Source organism: Bos indicus x Bos taurus, chromosome 4 (assembly GCF_003369695.1).
Source record: "Bos indicus x Bos taurus breed Angus x Brahman F1 hybrid chromosome 4, Bos_hybrid_MaternalHap_v2.0, whole genome shotgun sequence".
NCBI classification, from domain to species: domain Eukaryota; kingdom Metazoa; phylum Chordata; class Mammalia; order Artiodactyla; family Bovidae; genus Bos; species Bos indicus x Bos taurus.
The window spans coordinates 32,223,882-32,249,883 of record NC_040079.1 but is presented as its reverse complement, the minus strand read 5'-3'; the positions used below and the strand labels follow the sequence as shown (position 1 = coordinate 32,249,883).

The 26,002-nt window shown below is 37.0% G+C and overlaps 1 protein-coding gene across 1 annotated transcript in view; it reads right to left on the bottom strand.

The window, feature by feature from the left end:
* Positions 1-26,002, bottom strand: part of SLC13A1 (solute carrier family 13 member 1) — a 104,206-nt gene that overhangs the window by 9,941 nt on the left and 68,263 nt on the right. The window contains exons 12-15 of the mRNA XM_027539119.1: positions 24,129-24,238; positions 20,319-20,480; positions 18,422-18,559; positions 16,628-16,784 (exon numbers count right to left, since the gene is read on the bottom strand). Of these exons, the coding sequence (XP_027394920.1) occupies positions 16,647-16,784; positions 18,422-18,559; positions 20,319-20,480; positions 24,129-24,238 (548 nt within the window). The 3' untranslated portion in view covers positions 16,628-16,646. The remainder of the gene's footprint in view (positions 1-16,627; positions 16,785-18,421; positions 18,560-20,318; positions 20,481-24,128; positions 24,239-26,002) is intronic.

Here is a 26,002-nt window from a genome sequence, read left to right as displayed (position 1 = left end):
GCATATGTTTCCATATTACTCTCTCCATTCATCCCAGTCTCTTCTTCCTCCCCCACCTGTGTGTTCATAAGTCTGTTCTCTATGTCTGAGTGCTCTGCAACTAGGTTCATCAGTACTGTCTTTCTAGATTCCATATATATGCATTAATATATGATATTTGTTTTCCTCTTTCTGACTTACTTTACTTTGTATAATAGGCTCCAGATTCATCCACTTCATTAGAACTGACTCAAATGACTTCCTTATTATAGCTGAGTGATAGTCCATTGTATATATGCAGCACAGATTCTTTATCCATTCATCTGTGGATGGACATTTAGGTTGCTTCCATGTCCTAGTTATTGTAAGTAATGCTGCAATGAACATTGGGGCACATGTGTCTTTTTCACTTTTGGTTCCCTCAGGGTATACACTGAGTAGTGGGATTGCTGGGTCATATGGTAGTTTTATTCCTAGGTTTTGAAGGACTCTTCATACTGGTTTCCATAATGGCTGTATCAATTTACATTCCCACCAACAGAGAAGAGGATTCTCTTTTCTCCATACCCTCTCCAGCATTTATTATTTGTAGATTTATTGATGATAGCTATTCTGGAAAGTGTGAGGTGATATCTCATTGTAGGTTTGATTTGCATTTTTCTATTAATGAGCGATGTAGTTAGGGGGGCTTTAGTTGCTTATTTCTTTGGGGAAAATATATGGAACAAATATTTAAAACAATTTAATTATTAATTAATTAATTAAGTTCTTAAGCTTTAAAATTTGCACAATGGGTCCATGGATGGTGGTTACACTATTGTTGTTAATAGTACTTTTCTATATGTTTGGAGTATTTCATAATTAAAAATTTTGAATAGATAAAACTGATATATATGGAATGTATAACACTACAATGAACATAAGGGTGCATACATCTTTTAGAATTTTGTTCTTTACCTTCCTAACCTTAAATCAGATGATCATACTACAGGAAAGCCTGGCATGCTGCAGTCCATGGGGTTGCAATGAGTCAGACACGACTGAGTGACAGAACAGCAACAACTTTGACAATAAAAGTAAATGTAAAGAATTTTGATAATATTTAGATAAAACTGTGCAAAAATCTTACTGCACTTTTTACATAAGTCTCTCTTAACCTTACTTCCCCACTCAGGCTTCCACAACTCTACTCATATGATCATACCTGGTAATATCTTCAATAAAGTTAACTGATCAATGAATGAAATTTTCATATTAAAGATCTCTATGAGCTCATATTTTCCCCAAAAGAGAAAATGTGGACTAAATGGTCTTTTCCAGAATATCATTGTTGATTTTTAACATTTGTCCCTAAGAAAGACAGTAATATATATTACAGTGATGCATTTTCATGAAGAAATCCTAGAACCCATCACAAGGTCTTGCTTTGGGTTTATGTTTTGTTCAATGGGTTAAATCATCCCACAGCTAATTCTAACCTCTGAGAAACAGGAAACAACTGAGTAAAGGTCCACATAGTCAAGGCTGTGGTTTTTCCAGTAGTCATGTCTGGATGTGAGAGCTGGACCATAAAGAAGTCTGTGCATTGAAGAATTGATGCTTTTGAATTGTGGTGTTGGAGGAGACTCTTGAGAGTCCCTTGGACAGCAGCAAGATCAAACCAGTCAAATCTATAGGAAATCAACCCTGAAAATTCGTTGGAAAGACTGATGCTGAAGTTGAAGCTCCAATAGTTTGACCACTTGATGAGAAGACCTGGCTCATTGGAAAAGACCCTGATGCTGAGAAAGATTAAGAGTAGGAGGAGAAGGGGATGACAGAGTTCAAGATGGTTGGATGACATCACCAACTCAATGGACATAAGTTTTAGCAAACTCTAGGAGACAGTGAAGGACAGGGAAGCCTGGCGTGGTGCAGTCCATGGGATTGCAGAGAGTCAGACATGACTGAGCTACTCAACAAAAACAAAAGGGAAATAGCTGGTTTTCCAACTCTTCTGAGAATTTTTAAACTTACCTTTACAGGAATTCAGAACAATACTTGGAGAGACAGAGGGTGTGATTAAATTGTCATTTGTTTTATATATATATATATATATATATATATATATATATATTATATATTTTTTAAGAGAGCTGAAAAAAGGGATTATAAATTGTCAACAAGAAAGTACTGAATCTCCTGACTCACAAGCTGACATTTCTTCATGGTGAAGAGTTGGAAGATATACTGGTGATGATTGCTTTGATAATTCTGATATTGTGGCTTTGTCTCTTAGGGGACACTTAATCAGACTCTAATAAAAGTTAACAATATGAAAATTCCTTGAGAACATGCAATTATAGTGTGATGCATCTTTCAATTCACACACTGACATTCTGAGTGCTTTAAAAAGGTACTCCATCAGCCATTCAGATAGTAGAAATGAAAAACAGATGGATTGTAAAGAATAAAAACAGGAAGAGAAAAATGAGGCTCAGTACCACTCTGCATCTGCAGAGCACTGCTTGCATCCCTTCAGTTCACCAAAGCTCAGGGGTAGATGGAAAGTGATGCCTGTACCTCTAGAATCAATCTGTCAACAGCATCCGCCATCCCAATCTCCATCTCCACATTTGCTGTGTTTTTTTAACCATAATTTACTCTTATTAGAGAGAGGCTTTAGAACACTGTAAGAAATATTTACAGCTACTCCACAAAACTCTTAACACTTAGTTAATGCCAAACATCACCAATGCTGAAGAGTCCCTCAAATTACACCTGACCAACTTGTGTTACTAGAAACGCTAAGAATCCTACTGGAACTAAGATCTTTCTTCAAAAAACTTGAGATATAATGCATTTGGAACTGAGATATTAAAAGAACCCAGCTCAGGGAAATAAAAGATGGAAGGCTGTACTTTGTAATTAGCAATTAATAAACAAGGCTGATCATCCAGGAAAACTTCTGCAAACCTTGAAACTTTCTACAGTCTTCATTATGTTTTCTCCATTGATGTAGGCAAAGGACAGGGGTACACTAAATATTTGCATCCTGAGTTGAGGAGGAGATTTTAAAGACACTAGGCACCCTAGGAGAAGGAAATGGCAACCCACTCCATTGTTCTTGCCTGGAGAATCCCAGGGATGGAGGAGCCTGGTGGGCTGCCATCTATGTGGTCGCACAGAATCGGACACGACTGAAGTGACTTAGCGGGCACCCTACTGTCTGTGGAATAACATTTTAAATACTCTTAATAGGTATGAGTTTTTCCTTTCTGTCTTGACACTCAAAAACATATATTTTGATTAGGTTTAAAAAGCATTCTCACCACACACACACAACAGGCACATACCCATGCACAAGCAAAGTTAACTACATGAGGTAATAAATGTGCTCATTATCTTGACCTTGGTAATCATTCCACAAAGTATATGAAAATCAACTCATCACACTGTGCACTTTAAAAATGTATCTTTTTAAGTTAAGCTTTTTCACCTTGACATAATGACCTTGTCTATATAATGTGTCAGATTGGATAAACTATGCTAGCTTTGTCTTGTCACTAAAATATATCTAAATTTGAAGTCTACTTTAAACTTCTTTGAATACTCTTACTATATCCACAGAACCACCTAACTACAGATTTAGTATCCATGTTTGGCAAATAGATTCAGAGGCAGCTGCACAAGATGGAATAGCATATTATAGAAACCAGTACTTGATTGTTTAGTTATCATGCCTGCTTTCCATATATGTTTTTTTCAGAATAAACATGAAGGATTGCTAGTTTAGAATACTCTTTCTTGAAAGCTTGCTTTACATTTTGTAGAGTACTTTACTATCAGGTTTTAAAAGGTAAGCTACTAGAAATGTTCAAAAGTGTTTTAGGGAATTGTATAGAGTTTTTTTTTTTTTTTCCTTTGTTTATATTATTTAGTCAAGTGAATATATGAAGATAAAAAAAAAAAAAAAAACAGAGGTAGGAGGTAGAATGTAAATCATGGCCAATGAGACTTCTCTTCTTGTGGGAAGACCGAGGTTCTTTACAACCTCATAGTTATGGCTTTTAAAAATAAATGGGGAAGTAAATATAAGTAACACTGGCCTTCAGGAATGTATTAACTGTAAAGCTGGCTTTAACATGAAGTATAAATTATCTAGCACATTAAATCTCAAATACAGCCTCAACCACAGTTGCAGTAATAGAGACTGTCAAGTTCCAGTTCTGAGGATGAATTCTGACCCTTTTCAAACTGTAAGGAGGACCCATGAGTAGGTTCTGTATGAAGGAAGTTCAGGGCATCCCAAAGCAACTTCCCAGATACCTGAGGACAGAACTATTCATACCCAGCAGACCCCCAACTCTGGAAAACAGCCAGTATATCCCAACTCTGACCGGAAGCAATTACTTTCCCAGTTGAGATGGAGAATAAAAGTTTATGGAGAGGAATGTCAAGGACTGTAGTAAAAATGACTTCCCAAAACCCTGAGGACTAACCTGACATCATTTATTATTCATTTAACACTTGTTAGATGAACCACAAAAAGTCTTGTTACTGAGAAGATAAAGTATTCCTGTCAGACCATAGCTTCTGTCAGAGACTTGCTGCCTCAAGTTGAACCAACTTTGAGGTTGACTTATTTTTCTAAACAATTTTTCCAAGATTTAAATCTTTACATCCCCTAATTTTTCTTACATAAAACAAGAAACTATATTTGTCCTAAGTTACTTTCAAATATGGCCATGAAATCTTGTGTTCTAAATTAAAATAATAATTTAAAATTATATCATTAGTTTATCTGTCAATGGACATGTAGCTTGCTTGCATGTATTGACCATTGTAAATAGCACTGCCATGAACATTGGGGTGTGTGTATCTTTTCAAATTATGGTTTTCTCCAAATGGATAAAGAAGATGTGGTATATTTATACAATGAAATATGACTCAGGCATAAAAAAGAATGCAAAGATACCATTTGCACAGCATGCATGGACCTATACAATATCATACCAAGTGAAGTAAGACAAAGACAAATATCATATATTATTTGTATGTGGAACTTTTAAAAAATGATACAAATAAACTTACTTACAAAACAGAAATAGATTCATAGACATAGAAAACAATTTTATGGTTACCAAAGGAGAACAATGTGGGAAAGATAAATTAGGATTTGGGGATTACCATATACACTCTACTGGGGCTTCCCAGGTGGCTCAGTGGTAAACAATCTGCCTGCCAATGCAGGAGATGTGAGTTCGATCCCTGGGTTGGGAAGATCCCCTGGAGGAGGAAATGGCAACCCATTCCAGTATTCCTGCCTGGAAAATTCCATGGACAAAGGAATCTGATGGGCTACAGCCTATGGGATTGCAGAGCATGCATGCATACACACTACTCTATATAAAATAGATAAACAAGGACATACTATGTTTAAGCACTCCCTTAGCCTTAGAACTTTGTTATACTTTAAACTCTGAGCCTTTACACAGGCAAAATAATAACAGTTTGGCACTCCACTCCAGTACTGTTGCCTGGAAAATCCCATGGGCGGAGGAGCCTGGTAGGCTGCAGTGCATGGGGTCGCTAAGAGTCGGACATGACCGAGTGACTTCACTTTCACTTTTCACTTTCATGCATTGGAGAAGGAAATGGCAACCCACGCCAGTGTTCTTGCCTGGAGAGTCCCAGGGACGGGGGAGTCTGGTACACTGCAGCCCATGGGGTCACACAGAGTCGGACACGACTGAAGCAACTTAGTAGTAGTAGTAGTAGTAGCAGTTATTAAACAAAATCAAGGACCTTTAGTTAGTCCTGAAGGACTATAGGTAGTATTCTGAGCCATACTCTATGAGCTGTTTTGCAGATACTGAAGCCCCTACCAGGTGGAGAAAGATGAACACATTGTAGCTATAACAGAAGCTTTTCTGTTTCATATAATCTGAGATCAGATCAGATCAGTTGCTCAGTTGTGTCTGACTCTTTGTGACCCCATGAACCACAGCACGCCAGGCCTCCCTGTCCATCACCAACTCTCGGAGTTCACTCAGACTCACGTCCATCGAGTCAGTGATGCCATCCAGCCATCTCATCCTCTGGCGTCCTCTTCTCCTCCTGCCCCCAATCCCTCCCAGCATCAGAGTCTTTTCCAATGAGTCAACTCTTCACATGAGGTGGCCAAAGTACTGGAGTTTCAGCTTTAGCATCATTCCTTCCAAAGAAATCCCAGGGCTGATCTCCTTCAGAATGGACTGGTTGGATCCCCTTGCAGTCCAAGGGACTCTCAAGAGTCTTCTCCAACACCACAGTTCAAAAGCATCAATTCTTCAGCACTCAGCTTTCTTCACAGTCCAACTCTCACATCCATACATGACCACAGGAAAAACCATAGCCTTGACTAGACGAACCTTTGTTGGCAAAGTAATGTCTCTGCTTTTCAATATACTATCTAGGTTGGTCATAACTTTCCTTCCAAGGAGTAAGCCTCTTTTAATTTCATGGCTGCAGTCACCATCTGTAGTGACTTTGGAGTCCAGAAAAATAAAGTCTGACACTGTTTCCACTGTTTTCCCATCTATTTCCCATGAAGTGGTGGGACCAGATGCCATGATCTTCGTTTTCTGAATGTTGAGCTTTAAGCCAACTTTTTCACTCTCCACTTTCACTTTCATCAAGAGGCTTTTGAGTTCCTCTTCACTTTCTGCCATAAGGGTGGTGTCATCTGCATATCTGAGGTTATTGATATTTCTCCCGGCAGTCTTGATTCCAGCTTGTGTTTCTTCCAGTCCAGCGTTTCTCATGATGTACTCTGCATGTAAGTTAAATAAACAGGGTGACAATATACAGCCTTGACAAACTCCTTTTCCTATTTGGAACCAGTCTGTTGTTCCATGTCCAGTTCTAACTGTTGCTTCCTGACCTGCATACAAATTTCTCAAGAGGCAGATCAGGTGTTCTGGTATTCCCATCTCCTTCAGAATTTTCCACAGTTTATTGTGATCCACACAGTCAAAGGCTTTGGCATAGTCAATAAAGCAGAAATAGATGTTTTTCTGGAACTCTCTTGCTTTTTCCATGATCCAGAGGATGTTGGCAATAATCTGAGAACTGGCCTCAAAAAATGGGAATTAATCCTAGAACTGAAGATTAACTGTACTTGAATCAATCCAGGTGACACTGATCAGACCACCACATTACTGATTTTGAGATGATTCTCAGAGCTGACTATTCTTCTCTGCCCCCTACCTCTGCCAATACACCCTTGCTGCTGCTGCTAAGTCGCTTCAGTCGTGTCCGACTCTGTGCGATCCCATAGATTGCAGCCCACCAGGCTCCCCCATCCCTGGAATTCTCTAAGCTAGAGTACTGGAGTGGGGTGCCATTTCCTTCTCCAATGCATGAAAGTGAAAAGTGAAAGTGAAGTCACTCAGCCGTGTTAGACTCTTAACTACCCCATGGACTGCAGCCTACCAGGCTCCTCCGCCTATGGGATTCTCCAGGCAAGAGTACTGGAGTGGGGTGCCACTGCCTTCTCCGATACACCCTTGAAATTCCCCTTTAAAAGCTTGCCCTTGAGGTGGCACTAGTGGTAAAGAATCCACCTGCAAATGCAGGAGATGCAACAGTGGATTTGATCCCTGGGTTGGGAAGATACCCTGGGAAGAGGAAATGGCAACCCACTCCAGTATTCTTGCCAAAAGAAACTCAGGGACAGAGGAGCCTGGGAGGCCACCGTCCAGGGTGTCACAAAGAGTCAGACATGACTAAACGTCATGCCACTCACACACATGCTGCCTGAGTGGCAATTGGGAGTTGGTTTTTGGACATGAGTCCACCTTATTCCTTGGTTGCTGGCCTCCAAAATAAAGTAACCTTTCCTTTCTAACACTTATCGCTCAAGTATTGGCTTTTGAGCAGTGAGCAGCTGAACCTGGGTTTAGTAATAGTATTGTACAGGGAACTATAATCAATATTTTATAATAACCTATAAGAGAAAAGAATCTGAGAAAAACACACATGCATATATAACTGAATCACTTTGCTGTATACCTGAAACTAACATCTTGTAAATCAAATATACTTCAATTAAAATAAATATCAAACAATTTAGGATATAAATATTAGGTAGCTATCATAGTATTGAAGTTGAAGAAAAAACAGTTTCTTATACGTTGCTTTTGTATGTTCTAGACTCATTTCATCTTATAGAAACATTGTATTTTAAGCTAAAAACAAAGGTCTGACCACAGTCCTCAGCTTCACATTTGGACTATTCAAGTGAGTTTAGTCAGTTTTTCTTGACTCGCTCATAAGTGTTGAATAAATCTCAAACTCAACAAATTCAAAATTGCTTTCACAGAAGAACATTTTCTGCCTCCAAATGCCACTTTAGAGGCTCCTTATCTACCGTTTACTCTCTTTTTTAAGATTGCACTGTACACCAGTGATTAAAATTGGAGATTTCAGAACCAGCCAATTAACTTAGTTTGTTCTGATTCCCAGTTTACTAAGGGGGAAAAGGGGATAATTTAAATATGGCTCTTCTAGAGACCTCCACTCTTATCAAGATGCAACATTAGGGAAAGGATTTACTCTTATGCCTGAAACAACTAAGGAAAAGAAAAATTTTATGAAATAACGGTTTTCAGACATTGGCTATCAGGCAAAATGGGACAGTGAGCTCTGAAAGGAAGGAAATAGTTGAGCCCTATGATTGCTTCAACTTATAGCACAGGGAAAGTTTCCAGGCAGCAGCTTAAAGAAGGGGGAATCCAGGCAGAACCTGGTGATGATAACCTGAGTTGAGGAGATGGAGTTGGGAGTCTGGGGAGGACAGGTGGCTATAGTTTGCAGAGCAGAGTATCAGAGAGGAGAGACATGCATAGACAGAAAGCTCTCCAGAAATCCTGTCCCCTATTCTGTTGAATACTGATCAAAGCATATTTGTCAGGAAACTATCTGAAGGTAAAGAAATAATCACTTAAAATTATTAGATGAGGTGACCACAAGGGTTCACACAGTGCTGGGAATAATTCACGCTCCAACCAGAGTGTGTGTGTGTTAGTTGCTCAGTTGTGTCTGATGATTTGCGACCTCATGGACTGTAGCCCACCAGGCTCCTCTGTCCATGGAATTCTGCAGGCAAGAATACTGGAGTGTGTTGCCATTCCCTTCTTCAGTAGATCTTCCCAACCCAGGGACTGAACCCAGTTCTCCCGTATTGCAGGCAGATTCTTTACTATCTGAGCTGCCAGGGAAGCCCTCCAATCAGAGTGGAAAACCTCAAAAGTAACAGAGCATCAAGTAAAACACTGAGAAAGATGTTGTCTCCGTAGTGAGGGAAAGGCAGTCCCAGTACAGGTTGTTTTCATCTTACCCAATAAATCTTAAGAGCAAATTGTTTCCAAGTAACTGTACCCCAGAATAACACAATAATATTTATAGAAATAAAAATATACCTTAAACATACCTAGTATTTAACAAAGTAAAATCAATAAGGTCTGGCTCTCAAATGAAAACAAAACAAACAAACCGAAAAAAAAAAAAACAACACAGTACCAGGAAGAAAAAGAACAAAACTATGGTTCTTAAATGAGAGGAAAATCAAGCAATAAGAAGCAGCAGAAATGACAGAAATGATAAAATTAGTAGGCAAGAACAGCAAAAGTTATGAAACCTATATTACATATGTTCAAACTTGCCTCATCCAGGGCGAGTTTCATATGCAAGGTTCACAGAATTTAGATAAAAACTGCAAGAAAGGAATAAGCTATGGGATCTAATAAACAAAAACCTAAATTGACTAAGTTAAACAATGAAATAGAGAAAAAAACACTGAAATGACTAAGTTGACTTGGATTTAGTTAAATTAAGTGTTCTGCTCTAAAGAAAAAATGGAAAGTTGAGAGCTACATTAGAATACTTTGAACGTGCATTTTTATGCTTTTTCAGTACTTTAATTCTGGCTTTTTTCTTAACCCACACATTTGCCCATTTGGTTATTCACCATTTCTTACTGTGTCACACACCTTCAGTGTTGAATTATTTTTCTTTTCCTTTTGATATATGGTTTAGAAGTATCTTCACGAGCCTTGCATGTGGTAAGCTCCCTTAGTTTTTATTGGTTTGAAAACTTCTTAGTTTTCATTCATTCTTGAAACATAGATTTTTCTAGATATACCATTCTAGGTTGATAGCTCTTTGTTCTAGCTCTTGGAGATTCTTAACTGTTTCCAATTGTTCTTGAGGATGTAGCCTTGGTTTAATTGTCTAACTACAGTTCCTTGGGTGTAGTCTGTCTTCTTTCTCTCTTTATCATCTTTTCTTTCTTTTGGCTATGCCAGGTGGCATATGGGATCTTAGTTGTATTGGAGATCCTAGTTCCCAGATGAGGGATTGAACCTGCTCCCCCTGCAGTGGAAGCATGAGTCTTAACCACTGGACCACCAAGGAAGTCCTTCTTTTCTTTCCTTTGCTGCTGTTGTTGTTCAGTCTCTAAGTCATGTCTGACTCTTTGCAACCCCATTTATTGCAGCACGCCAAGCTTCCCTGTCCTTCACTGTCTCCTGGAGTTTGCTCAAACACTCTTTCTTTTGAGTGTTCTACTATTTCACTATCATGTAGGTGAGGGCATATTTCCTTTCTAAAAATCCTTCTTTGGATTCATTATGCTTTCTAAAAAACTTGATTTGTTTCTTTCATTAATATTGGAAAATTGTCACCCACTATATCGTCAGTGACAGCATTTCTCATATTCTTTTTATTATCTACTCTTGGTGAAGCTCAGTCGTGTCTGACTCTTTGTGACCCCATGGAGTGTAGCCTACCAGGATCCTCCAACCATAGGATTTTCCAGGCAAGAGTCCTGAGGTGGGTTGCTGTTTCCTTCTCCAGGGGATCTTCCCAACCCAGGGATCGAACCTGGGTCTCCCACATTGCAGGCAGATGCATTACCATCTGAGATCTACTCTTGGAATTATGATTAAATATATTTTACATTCGGAGAAGGCAAGGGCACCCCACTCCAGTACTCTTGCCTGGAAAATCTCATGGATGGAGGAGCCTGGTAGGCTGCAGTCCATGGGGTCGCTACGAGTCGGACACGACTGAGCGACTTCACTTTCACTTATCACTTTCATGCACTGGAGAAGGAAATGGCAACCCACTCCAGTGTTCTTGCCTGGAGAATCCCAGGGACAGAGGGGCCTGGTAGGAGGCCATCTATGGGGTCGAACAGAGTCGGACACGACTGAAGCGACTTAGCAGCAGCAGCAGCATATCTATCTGGTTACTTTTTGCAGTCTCTTGTTCCTTATTGTATTTGTCTTTTATTGTTACCAAAACAAACTACCACAATGTAGTACTTAAAGCAATACTCATTATTATCTCAGTACTATATAGATTAGCAGATTTTCCAATACAAGTCTCACTGGACTAAATCAAGGTGTTTGCATGGCTGTGACCCTTACTGGAGGCTCTTAAAAGCAATTTATTTCCAAGCTTAGCATGTTGGCTGAATTCAGTTCCATGCAACTGTAGGACAGAGGCTTCTGTCTCCTTGCTGGGTTTTAACGAAGGGCCATTCTCAGTTTCTGAAGACTGCCTGCATTCTCTGGTTTGTGACCCTTTTCATCATCAAAGCCAGCAACAGTGTGTGGGGCCGGGGTCGTCCAATTCTCATGTTTCAAATCTCTCTGACTTCCCATTCTGTCTCATCTTACCACCTGACTATTCTGCCTTCCTCTTCTGTTTTTAGGAGGCTCATATAATCACACTGAGCCCTCCTCAATCAGATTACATGGAATGAGATGGTTGGATGGCTGGATGGCATCACTGATTCAATGGACATTAACTTGGGTAAACTCTGGGAGATGGTGAGGGACAGAAAAGCCTTAGGTGCTGCAGTCCTTGGGGTTGCAAAGAATTGGACACAACTTGGTGACTGAACAACAACAATCTAAGATAATCTCCCTATTTTAAAGTCATCTGTTTAATAAGCTTAACTACATCTGCAAATGGCTCAGTGGTAAAGAATCTGCCTGCAGGAGATGCGGGTTTCATCCCTGGGTTGGGAAGATCCCCTGGAGAAGGAAATGGCTACCCACTCCAATATTCTTGTCTGGGAAATCCCATGGACAGAGGAGCCTGAAGGGCTACAGTCTATGGGATCAGAAAGAGTCGGACACAATTTAGCGACTAAACCACCACCACCCACATCTGCAAAATCCCTTTATATTAGTACATAAATTAATATTTGACTGAATAATTAGGAGACAGAAATCTTAAGAGGACATTTTTAGAATTCTGCTTACCATACTTATAATATATATCCAAGACCCTCTTTTATATTTTCAAACATTATGCATCTTCACTTTATGTTCTTTATTTGGTGATTAGAATATATGCTGTCTTTGCACTTTGGATTCTATTTCTTTTGTTTATTTCTTGCACAAAACACTTTATGTCTTGGCAGAATTTATGAGTTTTGATGATAAACCAAAAAGTTATTTGAGCTTCAAGTTGAAAAAAAGTGTTCCTTTTATTTTTTTTGCCAGGTATACTGGGAATACTATCAACCTAGGATTGCTTTAAAATGCAAATTCAGGTTGAAGTCTCCTATACAACACTGATACTCAGACTTTAGGCCCCTAACCTGCGTGGTTATACATTTTCAAAGGAGATTTTACTGCTTCCCAAGTGCATAGGCCAAAACATTTAAATTTCCTTATGCTTCCTTCTATAAAGTCGGTTTGTTTGTTTTTTTTCTCATTTTCACTGAGACGATATCCTATCTTCACGTAATTTTCCATTTAACCCCTAACTTGCTTGGGTCTTAGTTTGGTCTCCCATCCCTTGTACCCTGCATACTTATTCAAAGAAAATTTCAAGATCTCTAGGGATTAGCAGTTTCTGTCTTCAGTCCTTGCTTAAGTATCTGGATTTTTGCTGGTTCTTTAAATCAAACTTCTCTCTTAAGGACTTCTATTATTATTATTATTTTGCTGACACAGTAATGCATTTTATAAAATATTTATTATTATTTGCTCTTAAGAAGATCTTCCCCACCTCTGTCTTCCAACACACCATACTGTCACTAAGAAAAGTCCTTTTCTTTCTTTCTTTCTATAAAACCCCATGTCTTTTTCTTTCTAGACAAATGAAAGTCCTCATATTTGGAAAAAACTTTCAATTTCTACTTTATTTTTATGCTGTTTTTAGTGTTTATTCGGGGACTAGTCTGATCTTGCTCTGTACTGGGGACCTTTATTTTTGATATTTGCATGCCTTAAAATTTACCTCATATATTATTACTTTGCCTAAAGTACTTCATATGGGAATAAGATAGCTGGTGCTGCCCTGGGGTAACAATTTAAACTATTTTTATTTGTATATTATGTTACAGTAATAAAACTGACCATTTGTTTGAGTTTACTTTTTCATTGCTAGTACAATCCTCTCCCTTCTAAAAATAAAAATGCTTAACTGGGAAAAATCCACACATAAGTAAAGATAATAGTCATGCATTAACTAAATCAAAAATACTTTGGAACAAAAGTGTCATCACCAAGAATCACATACACAATGGAGTATTACTCAGCTATAAGAAAGAATGAATTTGAGTCAGTTCTAATGAAGGGGATAAAACTGGAGCCTATTATGCAGAGTGAAGTAAGTCAGCAAGAAAAACACCAATACAGTATATTAACGCATATATATGGAATTTAGAAAGGTGGTAGTGATGACCCCATATGCAAGACAGCAAGAGACACAGATGTAAAGAACAGACTTCTGAACTCTGTGGGAGAAGGCGAGGGTGGGATGATTGGAGAGAATAGCATTGAAACATGTATATTACCATATGTGAAATAGATGATCAGTTCCAAGTTCAATGCATGAAACAGGGCACTCAAAGCTGGTGCAGTGGGACAACCCTGAGAGATGGGATGGGAAGGAAAGTGGGAGTGGGGTTCAGGATGCGGGACACATGTACACCCATGGCTGATTCATGTCAATGTATGGAAAAAACCACCACGATATTATAAAGTAATTAGCCTCCAATTAAAATAAATAAGTTAATTTTAAAAAAATCTTATTAAATATTTAGTCATGGCAAAGATATAATAAAAAATCTTGATAGATTATGTATATATATGTATATATCTTGATATATAATAACATATAGTACACATGTCCAGACACAATTAGTGTGCCATGATATTGTTTTATCAAGTTTTGCTAATAAATTCAGTGCATAAAACTGGTTAAAAGTTACCTTCCCATCTCCTAGGCCGAAAAAGGAGAGAACCAAGACTTGGAGACCTGGCAGGGTGAAAACAGTGCACACATTTGAAACGAAGGAAATCTGAATTCTGGGTGCTGACATGTTACAGTGGCAGTTGAGGTAAGCAAAGGAAACACGTGTGTCTGGGAGCCCTCCAAGCACTTGCAGAAACAGACAGTAAATAGGCATTTAGTGAAATTGCCCCTATTATCTTGACAAGATCCAAACCCTGAGAAAGATACAGAGATTTAAAGTGACAAAGATTTCTAGTTAACCTCTAAGTAAAGCTCAAGAAAATAACAAAAATGATATCTATTTTTGAGTGGGAGGACAAAGATTTGTTTGATCATCTGTTTGGGCTGTCAGTTGGAAACTTTCAAAGACAGTGCATACCTCTCAAACTAAAAGAGCTTGAGAACTTTGATATAAATGGGACAAATGTGAAATGGATGACTTAAGTCATTTCTGATATATCAACTAGACATAAAGATGTAACAAGAGAACCATATGGCTCACTTAAACAAATTTTGACTAAGTATCATTTTTCTTGTACTCAGCTGGCAGCTGTTGGAAGTAATTCATTAAAATGACTCAAGCTGAAATGTTTATATTATTTTCTTGAAAGCAAAATGTACTCATTATAATTTGAAAAGTCGTTTCATTTCTTCATAATGAAAATTTATTCGTCATACAATTCAACAGTGATAAATTGAATGACTAGCAAAAGGCAGAAAAGTAATAAATACTGTGGATCGTAAATAAATGTGCAACATATGATAAGGGAACAAATAAATAGGGTAAACAGAGATGATACACACAAAGCAGTAATATTATATTGTAATGATTAAATGGACACAGTTTTTATTGAAAAAATTATAAATTTTGCATTGACTAATAAAAAATAATTATGAATTTTGAATTTTATATATGTATAAAATTATATATAATTTTTAAAAAATGTATAACTTAAAAGACCCTCTTTATCATATTTAATTTTCAAGAATAACTATAAATAATGTTATTTACACACACACAAAAAACAAACCATCTCTGAGGACTACTTTGAAAATTAAAGAAGCTATTAAAGGTGTGTTTTAACCTTGTCTTCTATTTTATTTTAACATGAGAATTGTTCTGTTTTAATTTTTCCATATTTTCCTAACTGTACACATTTCTTTTGCCTTTGTGAATTGTTTCCTTTTAGTTTAATTTTAGAATGCCAATAGACCTTGATCTTTCATATGCCGAATGCTAGGAGACTATTTTCTTCTTACTTTTGTTTAAATGTTCAGTTCTTTTTCCATTTTGGTTTCCCCATAGATAACTTATTTTTCTCTTTTGTGAATATATCAACAGTTTCAACTTTTATTCTTTAATTTTCCTCTGGTATTTCTTTTCAATATTGATGTAATGGATTGGAATTATATGACTTTTTTCTAAACTTGTAGAAACAGTGATAATTCATGTAAATTTCTGAATCTTTTTGTTTTTACGTATGACATTACGTAGCTATGAAATAGGGCAGACAGACTGAAACCCACAATCACAGAAAACTATGAAATAAAATAAAGGCTTAAGCAAAACTGCTACACTAATAGACAAATGTGTTAATAGTTTTATACTGGTTAGCTTTCTTTTCTAACTATAGTGTGCTAGTGGGAATCATAGCAAGCCTTAGCCGTAGAGCAACAAAATGCATTTCTCAGTGCACTGAGATCATACAAGTATGAACCATAAAGTCAAGTGGAAATTCTTATCTGTTTTCTGTTGTTTAGTGGGTTCAGTTATATATATATATATATATATATATATATATATATATATTTACTTTCAATTGTTATACTACATGGCTATATCAAAAGTAATCTGATTGGAATATTTTTTAGATGATGGGATGTACACCTTATTTAAATTTAACTTTTCTTTTGCACCAGTAGATAACCACAGCTTTGATTTTTTTTTTTCAGGAAATTCCCTTGGACAACACTATAGACCACTACAGAAATGATTTATACAAGTACCTAATTAACTTGTGTATTTTATTTCCTATTTCTAGCTTCATGGAAAGTTTTTGAAATAATAAATGGACATCTGAAATGTTACACTGAACCCAAAGTGTAAGATGGAGCAAATGACCTCATTTCTTTGAAGGTCAAGTTATAAATTATTCTTGTGATGAAGTAGGATGCATATGGTCCTTAAGCGAAATCTCAACTGAAGGCTTCTTGATGAAGGCACACAGATGCTCTTGGTTGCATCTTAAAACAGATTTTTTGGTGTTCACTGGAACTACAGCAACTACACCAGGACTGATTTAAGAATCATCAATTTTCTAGAGCCAAAGTTTGCAGTGAAGGCTTTTTAGTGGTTTCCAAAACTCACCACAGAATAGTCATGCTTGTCATGGCGTTGTCTCATTACTAATTGGAGGAGCCCAGGAAGGATAAGTGTGGAGGTCAAACATAGGTACAATCCAGGTAAACATGCCAAGCATCACCACAGCAACACCCACAATATTAACGCCAAGTCCAGCTTTAACCTTGAATATGAAAGAGCTTGAATGTTAGTCTCAAAAAAACTAAAACAAAACAAAACAAATTGGGAGAATTGGAATACTGTTGCAGAAGGCATATGCAGATTTACATGCATCTTAAGTGACTGGTATCAATTATTTGTTTCATAAGACAAGTCCTTCCATTTATGCCAAAAAAGAATCTGTTCCCAACTAAATGTCATTTAGTTGGACAGCATCAGAGAAGTTTCTCTTAGGAATGTACTGAATTAGAGAAAAATCCCTTAAAAAATCTGCCAATTCAGGTCAAATCAAGATTTGAGTTTTGTGGTTTGGTATTTCAGTGAATATGTTTCAGGTCACTATATGAAAACTGAATCCTTCATATTCATTTCAGGATTCTCTTACCAGAGATCTAATATCTCTTCTACCCATCTTTCTCAAAGTTCCCCTTCTTCTAGCTCTGATGTCATTATTCTGGTATCCACTAAACCATCTCAAATTGCAGATATTGGCCAACTCCTGCCCATAAACTGCTTTGTAAACCAAGTTTCCTGGGACCACAATTTTGACCATTTGTGTACATGCTTTTGTTGGCTACTTTTATGATGCAGTAGTTGTTACAGAGACCCTCTATGGCCCAGAGTCTCAAATATTTACTCCCTGGATATTTACAGAGAAAGCTTGCCTATCTCAGCATTCTCTGAAGCCCCAAGGCAAAATGGGATGCCTAGCAATGAATATTATAGAGTTTCTGTCCATGCAAGCCACTCATTTATTTTAGAATCTTGTTTTTTTTTTTTTAAATTCACAAACCTAGCACATTGTTTATATTGTATATTATGCACATTTTTAAGCCCAAAGTAAATTATGTGACATCTGCATAGAGGCATTTACAGAATTTTTATGTTACAGGGGCTTAGGAACAGCAATCTGTGTAGGAGGAAGGAACTGGGGCTTAACTTGGAACTGCATTTGCACAGCAGGCTCACTGAAGAGCCTTTAGTTATATTCTTGCTTGGTTTGGTTCAGAAGTGGGTGATCAAGTTTGAGAGAAGACCAAGATATTCTCAAACTAGTTCTTCACTACCATGACTTTTGTATTTGGCAAAATGTGCACATTTTGTCACTTACATTTTCTATTATTCCTTGCTATGCTAATTTCACTTCATTTCATTTTATTTCAGGTGTCACTATTAGAATCAGAAAAAGAAAGATGACTTTCCATCAGTCAGGCACTAAGCCCAACATTTTATTCAGAGCAAATGTCAGTTGTGTAAATATTTGTGATAGAAAACCATAGTGCTTGATTGCTAAATTTCATTAACCCTACTTCTATTTGGCCAGGTCAAGTTGGATCCTGATCTTGACAAGCCCTAAGCTTAAACCATCGTGTTGAGTATATTCTATGCTCTCTTCCTCTTCCAGTGTATTACTGGGGCATTCAGTATCTCTGTATTTGTGACTGTAAATATTAATGGCATGTTTGCTCCAGGTTATCACTCTTAAAAACAATTCTAGGGCCAGTCACATGCACTCACATTCAAAGCAGGACTCAAACTATACATTTCCTAGCAGTTGATTAGTTTATAAAAGGATAGAAAACCCAAGACATCACAAAATAATGTCTACTGGACCTGATAGCATTCTTTCAGTTCACTCACCATGTCCATAACTTTTAGATGGCCATATGAAAAAACAATAGCATTGGGTGGGTTTGCTACTGGTAGGAGGAATGCAAACGAGGTACACAGAGTAGAAGGTAACAAAATATAAAGAGGGTTGACGTGAATGGCTTCAGCCTGTTGGAAAAGATAAAAGGGAGTCTAAGTAAAATTTTGAGATAGGCATCAAAATGAGCAAAATTATTATAATAAATTTCCCAGAAGCAAGTTGAAATATAAAGACAAAATTATACACATAATTAAACTTTTTAAAATTTTTTAGAAAACGTATCTTCTTTTGGTTGTTTATATGGTGATCGATATCCATTTAAGCATTATAACTCAGTTCATTAAGAAAGTGAAGTATCATTTATTTCAGAAACAAAATGAAAACAGCAACTGTTTATCTAGTGCTAAGTGCCATGCTGTTTATATACGTTACTACATAATATGTAAGTATTTATATATGAAAGTGAAAGTTGCTCAGTCATGTCCGACTCTTTGTGACCCTCCATGAAATTCTCCAGGCCAGAATACCAGAATACTGGAGTGGGTAGCCTATCCCTTCTCCAGGGGATCTTCCCAACCCAGGAATTGAACTGGGGTCTCCTGCATTGTAGGCAGATTCTTTACCAACTGAGCTACCAGGGAATCTCAAATATATATGTGTGTATATATATATATATATATATATACAGTTATATTATATATTTATATATAATATATTATTTATAATATATTAAAGTTATATATTTATATATACATATAAAGTTTAATGGTATATAATGTATAGCATAATATAATAACTTCATATATTTGTAAATACAACTTAATTTTCACTACAGCCTTAAGAGATGATAATTATAGCCCCAAATAGCAGATGAAGAACCTGAGGTCCACAGAGGCTAAAGTAATCTGTAAAGTAAACGGATCCAAAAACATAGCTGGCAAGCAATTAGAGCTTAGTAGGCTCTCAGGTTCCTTTGGCTCCAAAGTTTCTCATCATTCCATTAACTTACTGCCTCTGTGAGTTATATAATTTAAAATTTACTCAGGGATCATCACAGAAGAGTTACTACTATTCTTAATTATTTAACTGCTCCCTGTTGAGAAATAAAGCCCTGAAAAATTCCAAATTGTATTTCACTAACATTCACCTGCCTGCATTTCTTTTCTAATCGGAAGCCACTCGAGAATGCCAATGTCTGCACCTTGAGCTGGTAGCAGAACAACTCCAGAAGGGCAATCTTTCTGCATCTGAAGTGTTTTCCTTTCACCAAAATCATCTGCCCAGGGAAGAAAAACATTTTGGTTGAAGCTATTTCTCGTAATTGCCATCTAGTTGTGGAGAAGAGAGACAGTTTTCCCCTCTCTCTTTGCAAATCTGCTTCTTACTTATCTTTTAACATTTTTCTTAGGCTGTACAGAGCTGTGTCGGAGACATTCAAGCTTGAAGCCCGAGGTGTAAACCTGGCTTTTTATTCCCTTGCAAATCACTTATATCAAGTGCTTCTCAAAACATCAAGACATCTTCTGGAGGGAGAAGTATCAGTGTTAGAGATCTAAATATGAAAGTTGTCAGGAAGCACTGAATCCCAAAATCTTCTAGAGCTAGAAAGGGTCTGGGTTGACCCTCCCATTTATCTGTAAAGGAAAACTATCGTCAGAAAGAAGGTAGAGGGTTCTCTTAAGATTCTGCTGCTTGAACATGGAAGAAAAGAGTTCTCCTGAGTTGAGGTCTCCTGAGAAAATACCAATGTGAATAAGGACCACCTTGTAAGTTCCCTATGGGGAACAATTCAGGCCCCAAATGATTCTACACCACAATATGAGAACACACAAAGTAGAACACTATTCTTTCAATGAAGAGAGTAAATAGGATAAATGAAATACTCACCAATGGAGATAGTATTGGAAGAAGAAGGGTAATGGTAGCTGGATTGCTGGCTACCTCTGTTAAAGATGTGACGAGCAGAGAAGATATCAAAATTATTAGCCAGACTGGTAATGAACCTAGAGGAGATAATTTATTTCCTATCCACTTAGATAGTCCTGACTCCTAAAAAAGAAATTTGCAATATGTGTTATTCATTAATAATTCATTTAATCAGACAATTTAAATATATTAAAAAGCATTATTTGACCTAAGGACTCTGTTTCTAAATTATCATTTTAATCTTTCATATTTTCCTCTGGTTTGTTAGATCTGGGTGACTATGACATTGTGAAGTTCTTAGTTATTCTTATTTTAACACCACTAACAAGCTTTAGGAAGTTTGGATTGTCTTCCCCCATTTTTTTCAGTTAAGTTTTAATTCTATCTAATTACTATATATGGGTATAAAAAGCCATGTAGTACTACAGGCCTTTAAGAAAAGGAGCATCTTTTCTGGTCTTCCTCTTCCCACGTTTAAGCTGTGTTCCTCAGAGGCAACAACTTTCATTCACATTAGCTATTTATTCCTACGTTTATGTTTATGATAGCTATTTTACAAAATTCTACTTTTTCATATTTCTAAATTTTCAAATTTAGACATTATTTGGAGCAAGCATGCTTGCTCAGTTGTGTCTGACTCTTTGCAACTGCTTGGACTATAGCCTGACAGGCTCCTTTGCCTGTGGGATTTTCCAGGCAAGAACACTACAGCAGGCTGCCATTTCCTACTCCAAGGGATCTTCTTGACCCAGGGATGAAACACTGATGTTCTAATATGTACACGAAAATTCAGTTTTCTAAAACCTTCCATCATACATACATTTCCTGTCCCTGTTCCCCTTTCCCTTAAATTCATATATCAACATTTTAGGTTAAGTCAATATTTAAATGTTGCCATTATGATCATATGAATATGGTTCACAACTGAGCCACTTAGTGTACTGTGATTGCTTTAGCTGTTTTGTTTTAGTTTTTGTTTGTTTTTCCCAGAAATGACTTCCCTATTCTTCTGCTTGCTTAGTTTTTTAAGCACCCATCACTAATCCTCCAGTACACTTTCCAGTAAAAGCAGAAAACTCCTCACAAGTAGATAGACATTTCAGGTAATTGTTCTTTTTAATTTTCCCTAATGGAGATGTCGATTTTGGAATATTTCCTCCTCTTGCTACACTGGGACTAGTTGCTCTTTAGATCTACTTTACTGTTATAAAGAGACTTCTATTCACTACATTACTTATGGATCCCCTTCACCTCTTTCTGCTATGGGAATCCTGTCTTGTTAACTTCTTTGTGTTGATGGCCCACAGGACCACATCTTTTGTAACTTCCTGATAATCGGTGCCTGGAAAGTAAATTTCTTTAGTCTCTGCATGTCTGAAAACCTCTTTCTTTTCTTTTCACATTACTTTGATATATCAACCTTTTTAGAATTCTGGATGTACAAATAATTATTGCTCCATTTCCTGTGGCTTCCAGTGGGTTCTTTAGAAGCCTGATGTTTAGACCTTAGATACACTGTACATAATACAGGAAAATCAGTCACACTCAGATGAACAGATATGTTATTCTGTTTTTCTCCTACAAATGGAAGGGACAATCCTCCATTTGTGAGATTTCACTGAGTTCCTGCATGTGTGAATTCGTACACGCATGACAAAGTAGTATGGACATCAGAAAGGCTCTAATGACAAGATCAGAAGCTGGCAAAAACATCCCCAGATCTGATAACCAGATGTTATGTATATTATTTCTAGTTTTGACTTATATTTTTGTTTGGGGTTTTGATTTTCCAGTGAAAAAGACTATTTGCCATTTAAATCACATTAGCACAAATTCTTCTTTAAATACATCAATATTTAAATAATGGATTTTACCTATGTATTAGGTAAAATTAGAATGGATTTTACCTATGTATTAGATAAAATTAGATTACCTAATCTTATTAGGTAAGATTAGATGCAGTTGGAGAAGATTACATCACATACAGTCCTTCACCTCAGGAAGCCACTGAGATCATATCATTGTGCTCATGGCTTCAAGCTGACCACTCAGAGGCAGGGTGATTTTGGGCATCCCACAGAAATCTGAGGCTTTGTGCTACGATTTTCACAGCCAAGTAGAGCCCCTCTAAGGTTTCCCTACTTCTTCCAGAGAGAGAATCTAGTGAATCAGTCTAAGTCCACACCTTATAATTTCCTTCTACTGCAATTTTAGGGTCTGGCCAATGCTTTTAAAACCACTTTGAGTGACAGATATTCTGGGAAGGAGAGATGAACATATTGACATCAATACTGAAATTGCTGATTCTGACTTCCTCACAATTCAAATTAACCGATACAGGAATGGAAGTTATTTATTCTGAGAAACCAGATCTCATTACTACTGAGCTAGTAGAAAAGTACCTTTGTCTTCTATTGTTATCATTTGTACTTGAACAGTCTATGAAGCAAGTCAAATGGCGCTCAGAGTTAACACAATTTTTAAGACTTTCATGTATTACCAAATTGCTGAAAACTCAGTATCCAAATCTCATACGGAAAAACTGACAATAAAGTCAGAAGCAAAACACAGTCTTTCCTTAGACTGTCAAGAATAGGACAGAACAGGTACCTATTTGTCTTGAAAAACAGAAAAATTTAACTTTAGGGAAATTGAAGGGCTGGACCTGATATTTCTCTCACCATTGCTTTTACTTTGATGCCTGAATAAGGAAATGGAATTTTCATGAGTTTTGAGTGTTTCATGGAAGGCTACTAAGTCCAGAATAATTAAAGAGTAGAGAATTTTTATGGCATTTCAGGGTAAGATATTCCTCTTCTAGCAACCCTATAACCAGGGCAATTTCAAGGGACAAAGGTTTCCCCAGACTTTTACTTTATATCAGCTGCATAGATGATGGGCCAAAGAAATAGCCAACTTTATTTCTCATGATGATTTCATTTCTTCCTAAAATTACACTATACAGTCCATGGAATTCTCCAGGCCAGGATACTGGAGTGGGTAACCGTTCCCTTCTTCAGTGAATCTTCCCAACCCAGGAATTGAACTGGGGTCTCCTGCATTGTAGGTGGATTCTTTACCAGCTGAGCCACCAGGGAAGCCCTCCTAAAATTAGACATAATAAATATTAAACACGGCTATGTGAAATTCTTTCTGGACTTCATTGAATAAGCATATATGAAGTAATTTTAATGTATTTAATATGTAACAAGTAATGTAATGCAGTTCTATTGTTTCTCATTTTTCTTTGGAAATATTAGGACCATGACATACTTCAGTATTCTTGCCTAGAGAATCCCATGGACAGAGGAGTCTGGCAGGCTACAGTTCATAGTGTCGCAAAGAGTCATGACTGAAGCAACTTAGCAGAGCACATAATTGCAGAGAAATCTGAGAGCTACTTAAATTCATCATGAGATAAGGTAAGGGTGTAAACAAAAAAAAATGTTTTACAAGGAGTCTCTATATAAGTGACTTTTACATGTTATTTTTCTTATTAAGCTTCTCTTCTAATCCTATTTCATGGATTAAGAATTATATTTATTTTTCTCTTGATATGCTGAGACATCATAAACATGATGATTTATGCTCACAGAAATTCTTGAACTCTGGACTCACCTCATCTGTGTGGTATAGTTACTGCTTGGCTACTAAAATCTGCATCATTACAATGATGGATTGAAGTTGAGCATTCCAAAAGCTTGACTGTCCTTGTGTCCTTCTTTTGAATAGTTTAGTTAACTGCTAAGTATCTTAGACACAGAGTATTACCTCACAGCCATCTGCCAAGGCAAACCCTCCACCAACAAGAATGGCTATATCCCAGGGCATGAATGACTGGAATTCTTTCCAAGTAATCAGTGGAGAGTAATCAAAAGCAACTGAAAAACAAAAGTCCTACAGTTAAACATTGCTTAAATATTACAATATGACATTTCTTATTATCTTAAATAGCCATCTCATAAAAAGTTTTCAATATTTCTGTATTATTCTTATATAGGAAACTTGATCTGGACTTTGAATAATTTCTACCTGGCCTAGGTAAAACATTATCTTATAAAAAAAGAAAAATGCCATAACTTGGAAAACTCTTTTGCATTTTATTATAAAAAAATTAGGTAAATGATAACATCATATATAATACTATTCATTCATTCATTCATTCATTACACTAACATCTTTGCCTACCATGAGTAACAAGTGCATTGGGCTATCTGCAATCCACCATTGATTCGACAGAATCTGTGGAATATTATCATTCACTCATATTTATTTGAATATTTTATTTTTCTCAAATCATGAGGAGGGTCATGATAGATTCACCAGAATTTCAGTTTAAAATAATTCAAAGTTCAGATTAAATAATTTTCTTATTATTCAGGAAACCCTTAAAATGCTCATAAAGCAATAATCACAAGGATTTCTCTTGATATTTGGGTTCTGATAACTCCATTGATTTGCTTAGAAATAATGTCATCCATGAACATGGATTTTGTGCCCATTTAACTTTTGTGTGTATCAGGCAAACTTCTACATTGTAAGCTTTTAAGATTACTAAGAAGTCCTCTTCCTGTTTCCTTCCCACAAACTTAAACCAAACCAACTCTCATTGTTGATGGAAACTTTGGTATTTCCTGCTTGAATTAAGACCATATATCCTGTTAAATACTAACATGTCTGACTGTTCTTCTCATGTAAAACTGATTGTTTTATGTCTTCTTGTTGTTTAGTTGCTAAGTCGTGTCCAACCCTTTTTTGATCCCGTGGACTGTAGCCCACAAGGCTCCTCTGTCCATGGGATTGGAGTGGATCCACACTGGCGTGGATTGACATTTCCTATTCCAGGTGATCTTCCCGACCCAGGGATTGAACCCATGTCTCCTGCATTGGTAGGTGGATTCTTTAGGCTGAGCCACCTGGGAAGTCCGTTTTATGTCTTATCTTGCATTTTAAAACCTAATGTGAATCAGTTTATCAGAGAAGAGGAGTTAAAGAATGAGAAAAGAGGGGATGGTGGAGAGGGCAAAGCTCTTTCTGAGAGGAGGACTCAGAAGTAGGGGTCAGAGAAGTTAAGCCATGCAGAACACACTACTGCAAGCTCTTAGGGCTTTGATTGCAATGGTCAGAGACCTCGGGGTCTCAAGGGAATCTCTGCTCTATATTATACAACCTTCTTATAACACATTTGAGATATGCTAGTCTCAAGTGAAGAACAAAAGGCATTCATTTCTATGCTATACTTTTTACTTATATCATGTCCTGGAAATCTGACTCATCAGTCACTCATCTATTCTGACTCAAGAAGTCAAGTGGGCCAGTCTAACTGCATGGCAACCAGTTCCATCCCAGCAAATAAGTCAATGAATAATGAATGAATAAACAACAAAACCCCACAACTCTACCAGCCTATTTCCAAACAATTTTAAACCATCTTCCTATATTGACAACATAGGAATTTGATTACCCAAAACATTTTGTGTTAGTATAAGCATAGGCATGGATGAGAAGTGTGTGTGTATTTATACTCAAATAAGCAGACACATTTTCTTGTCCATGTGTTATGAAGACAATGAAATCTCCCATTGAATATGGTTTCTTTCTTCTGTGACACCAGGTTATGGCTAAGTGTGGGGTTGATCTGCATG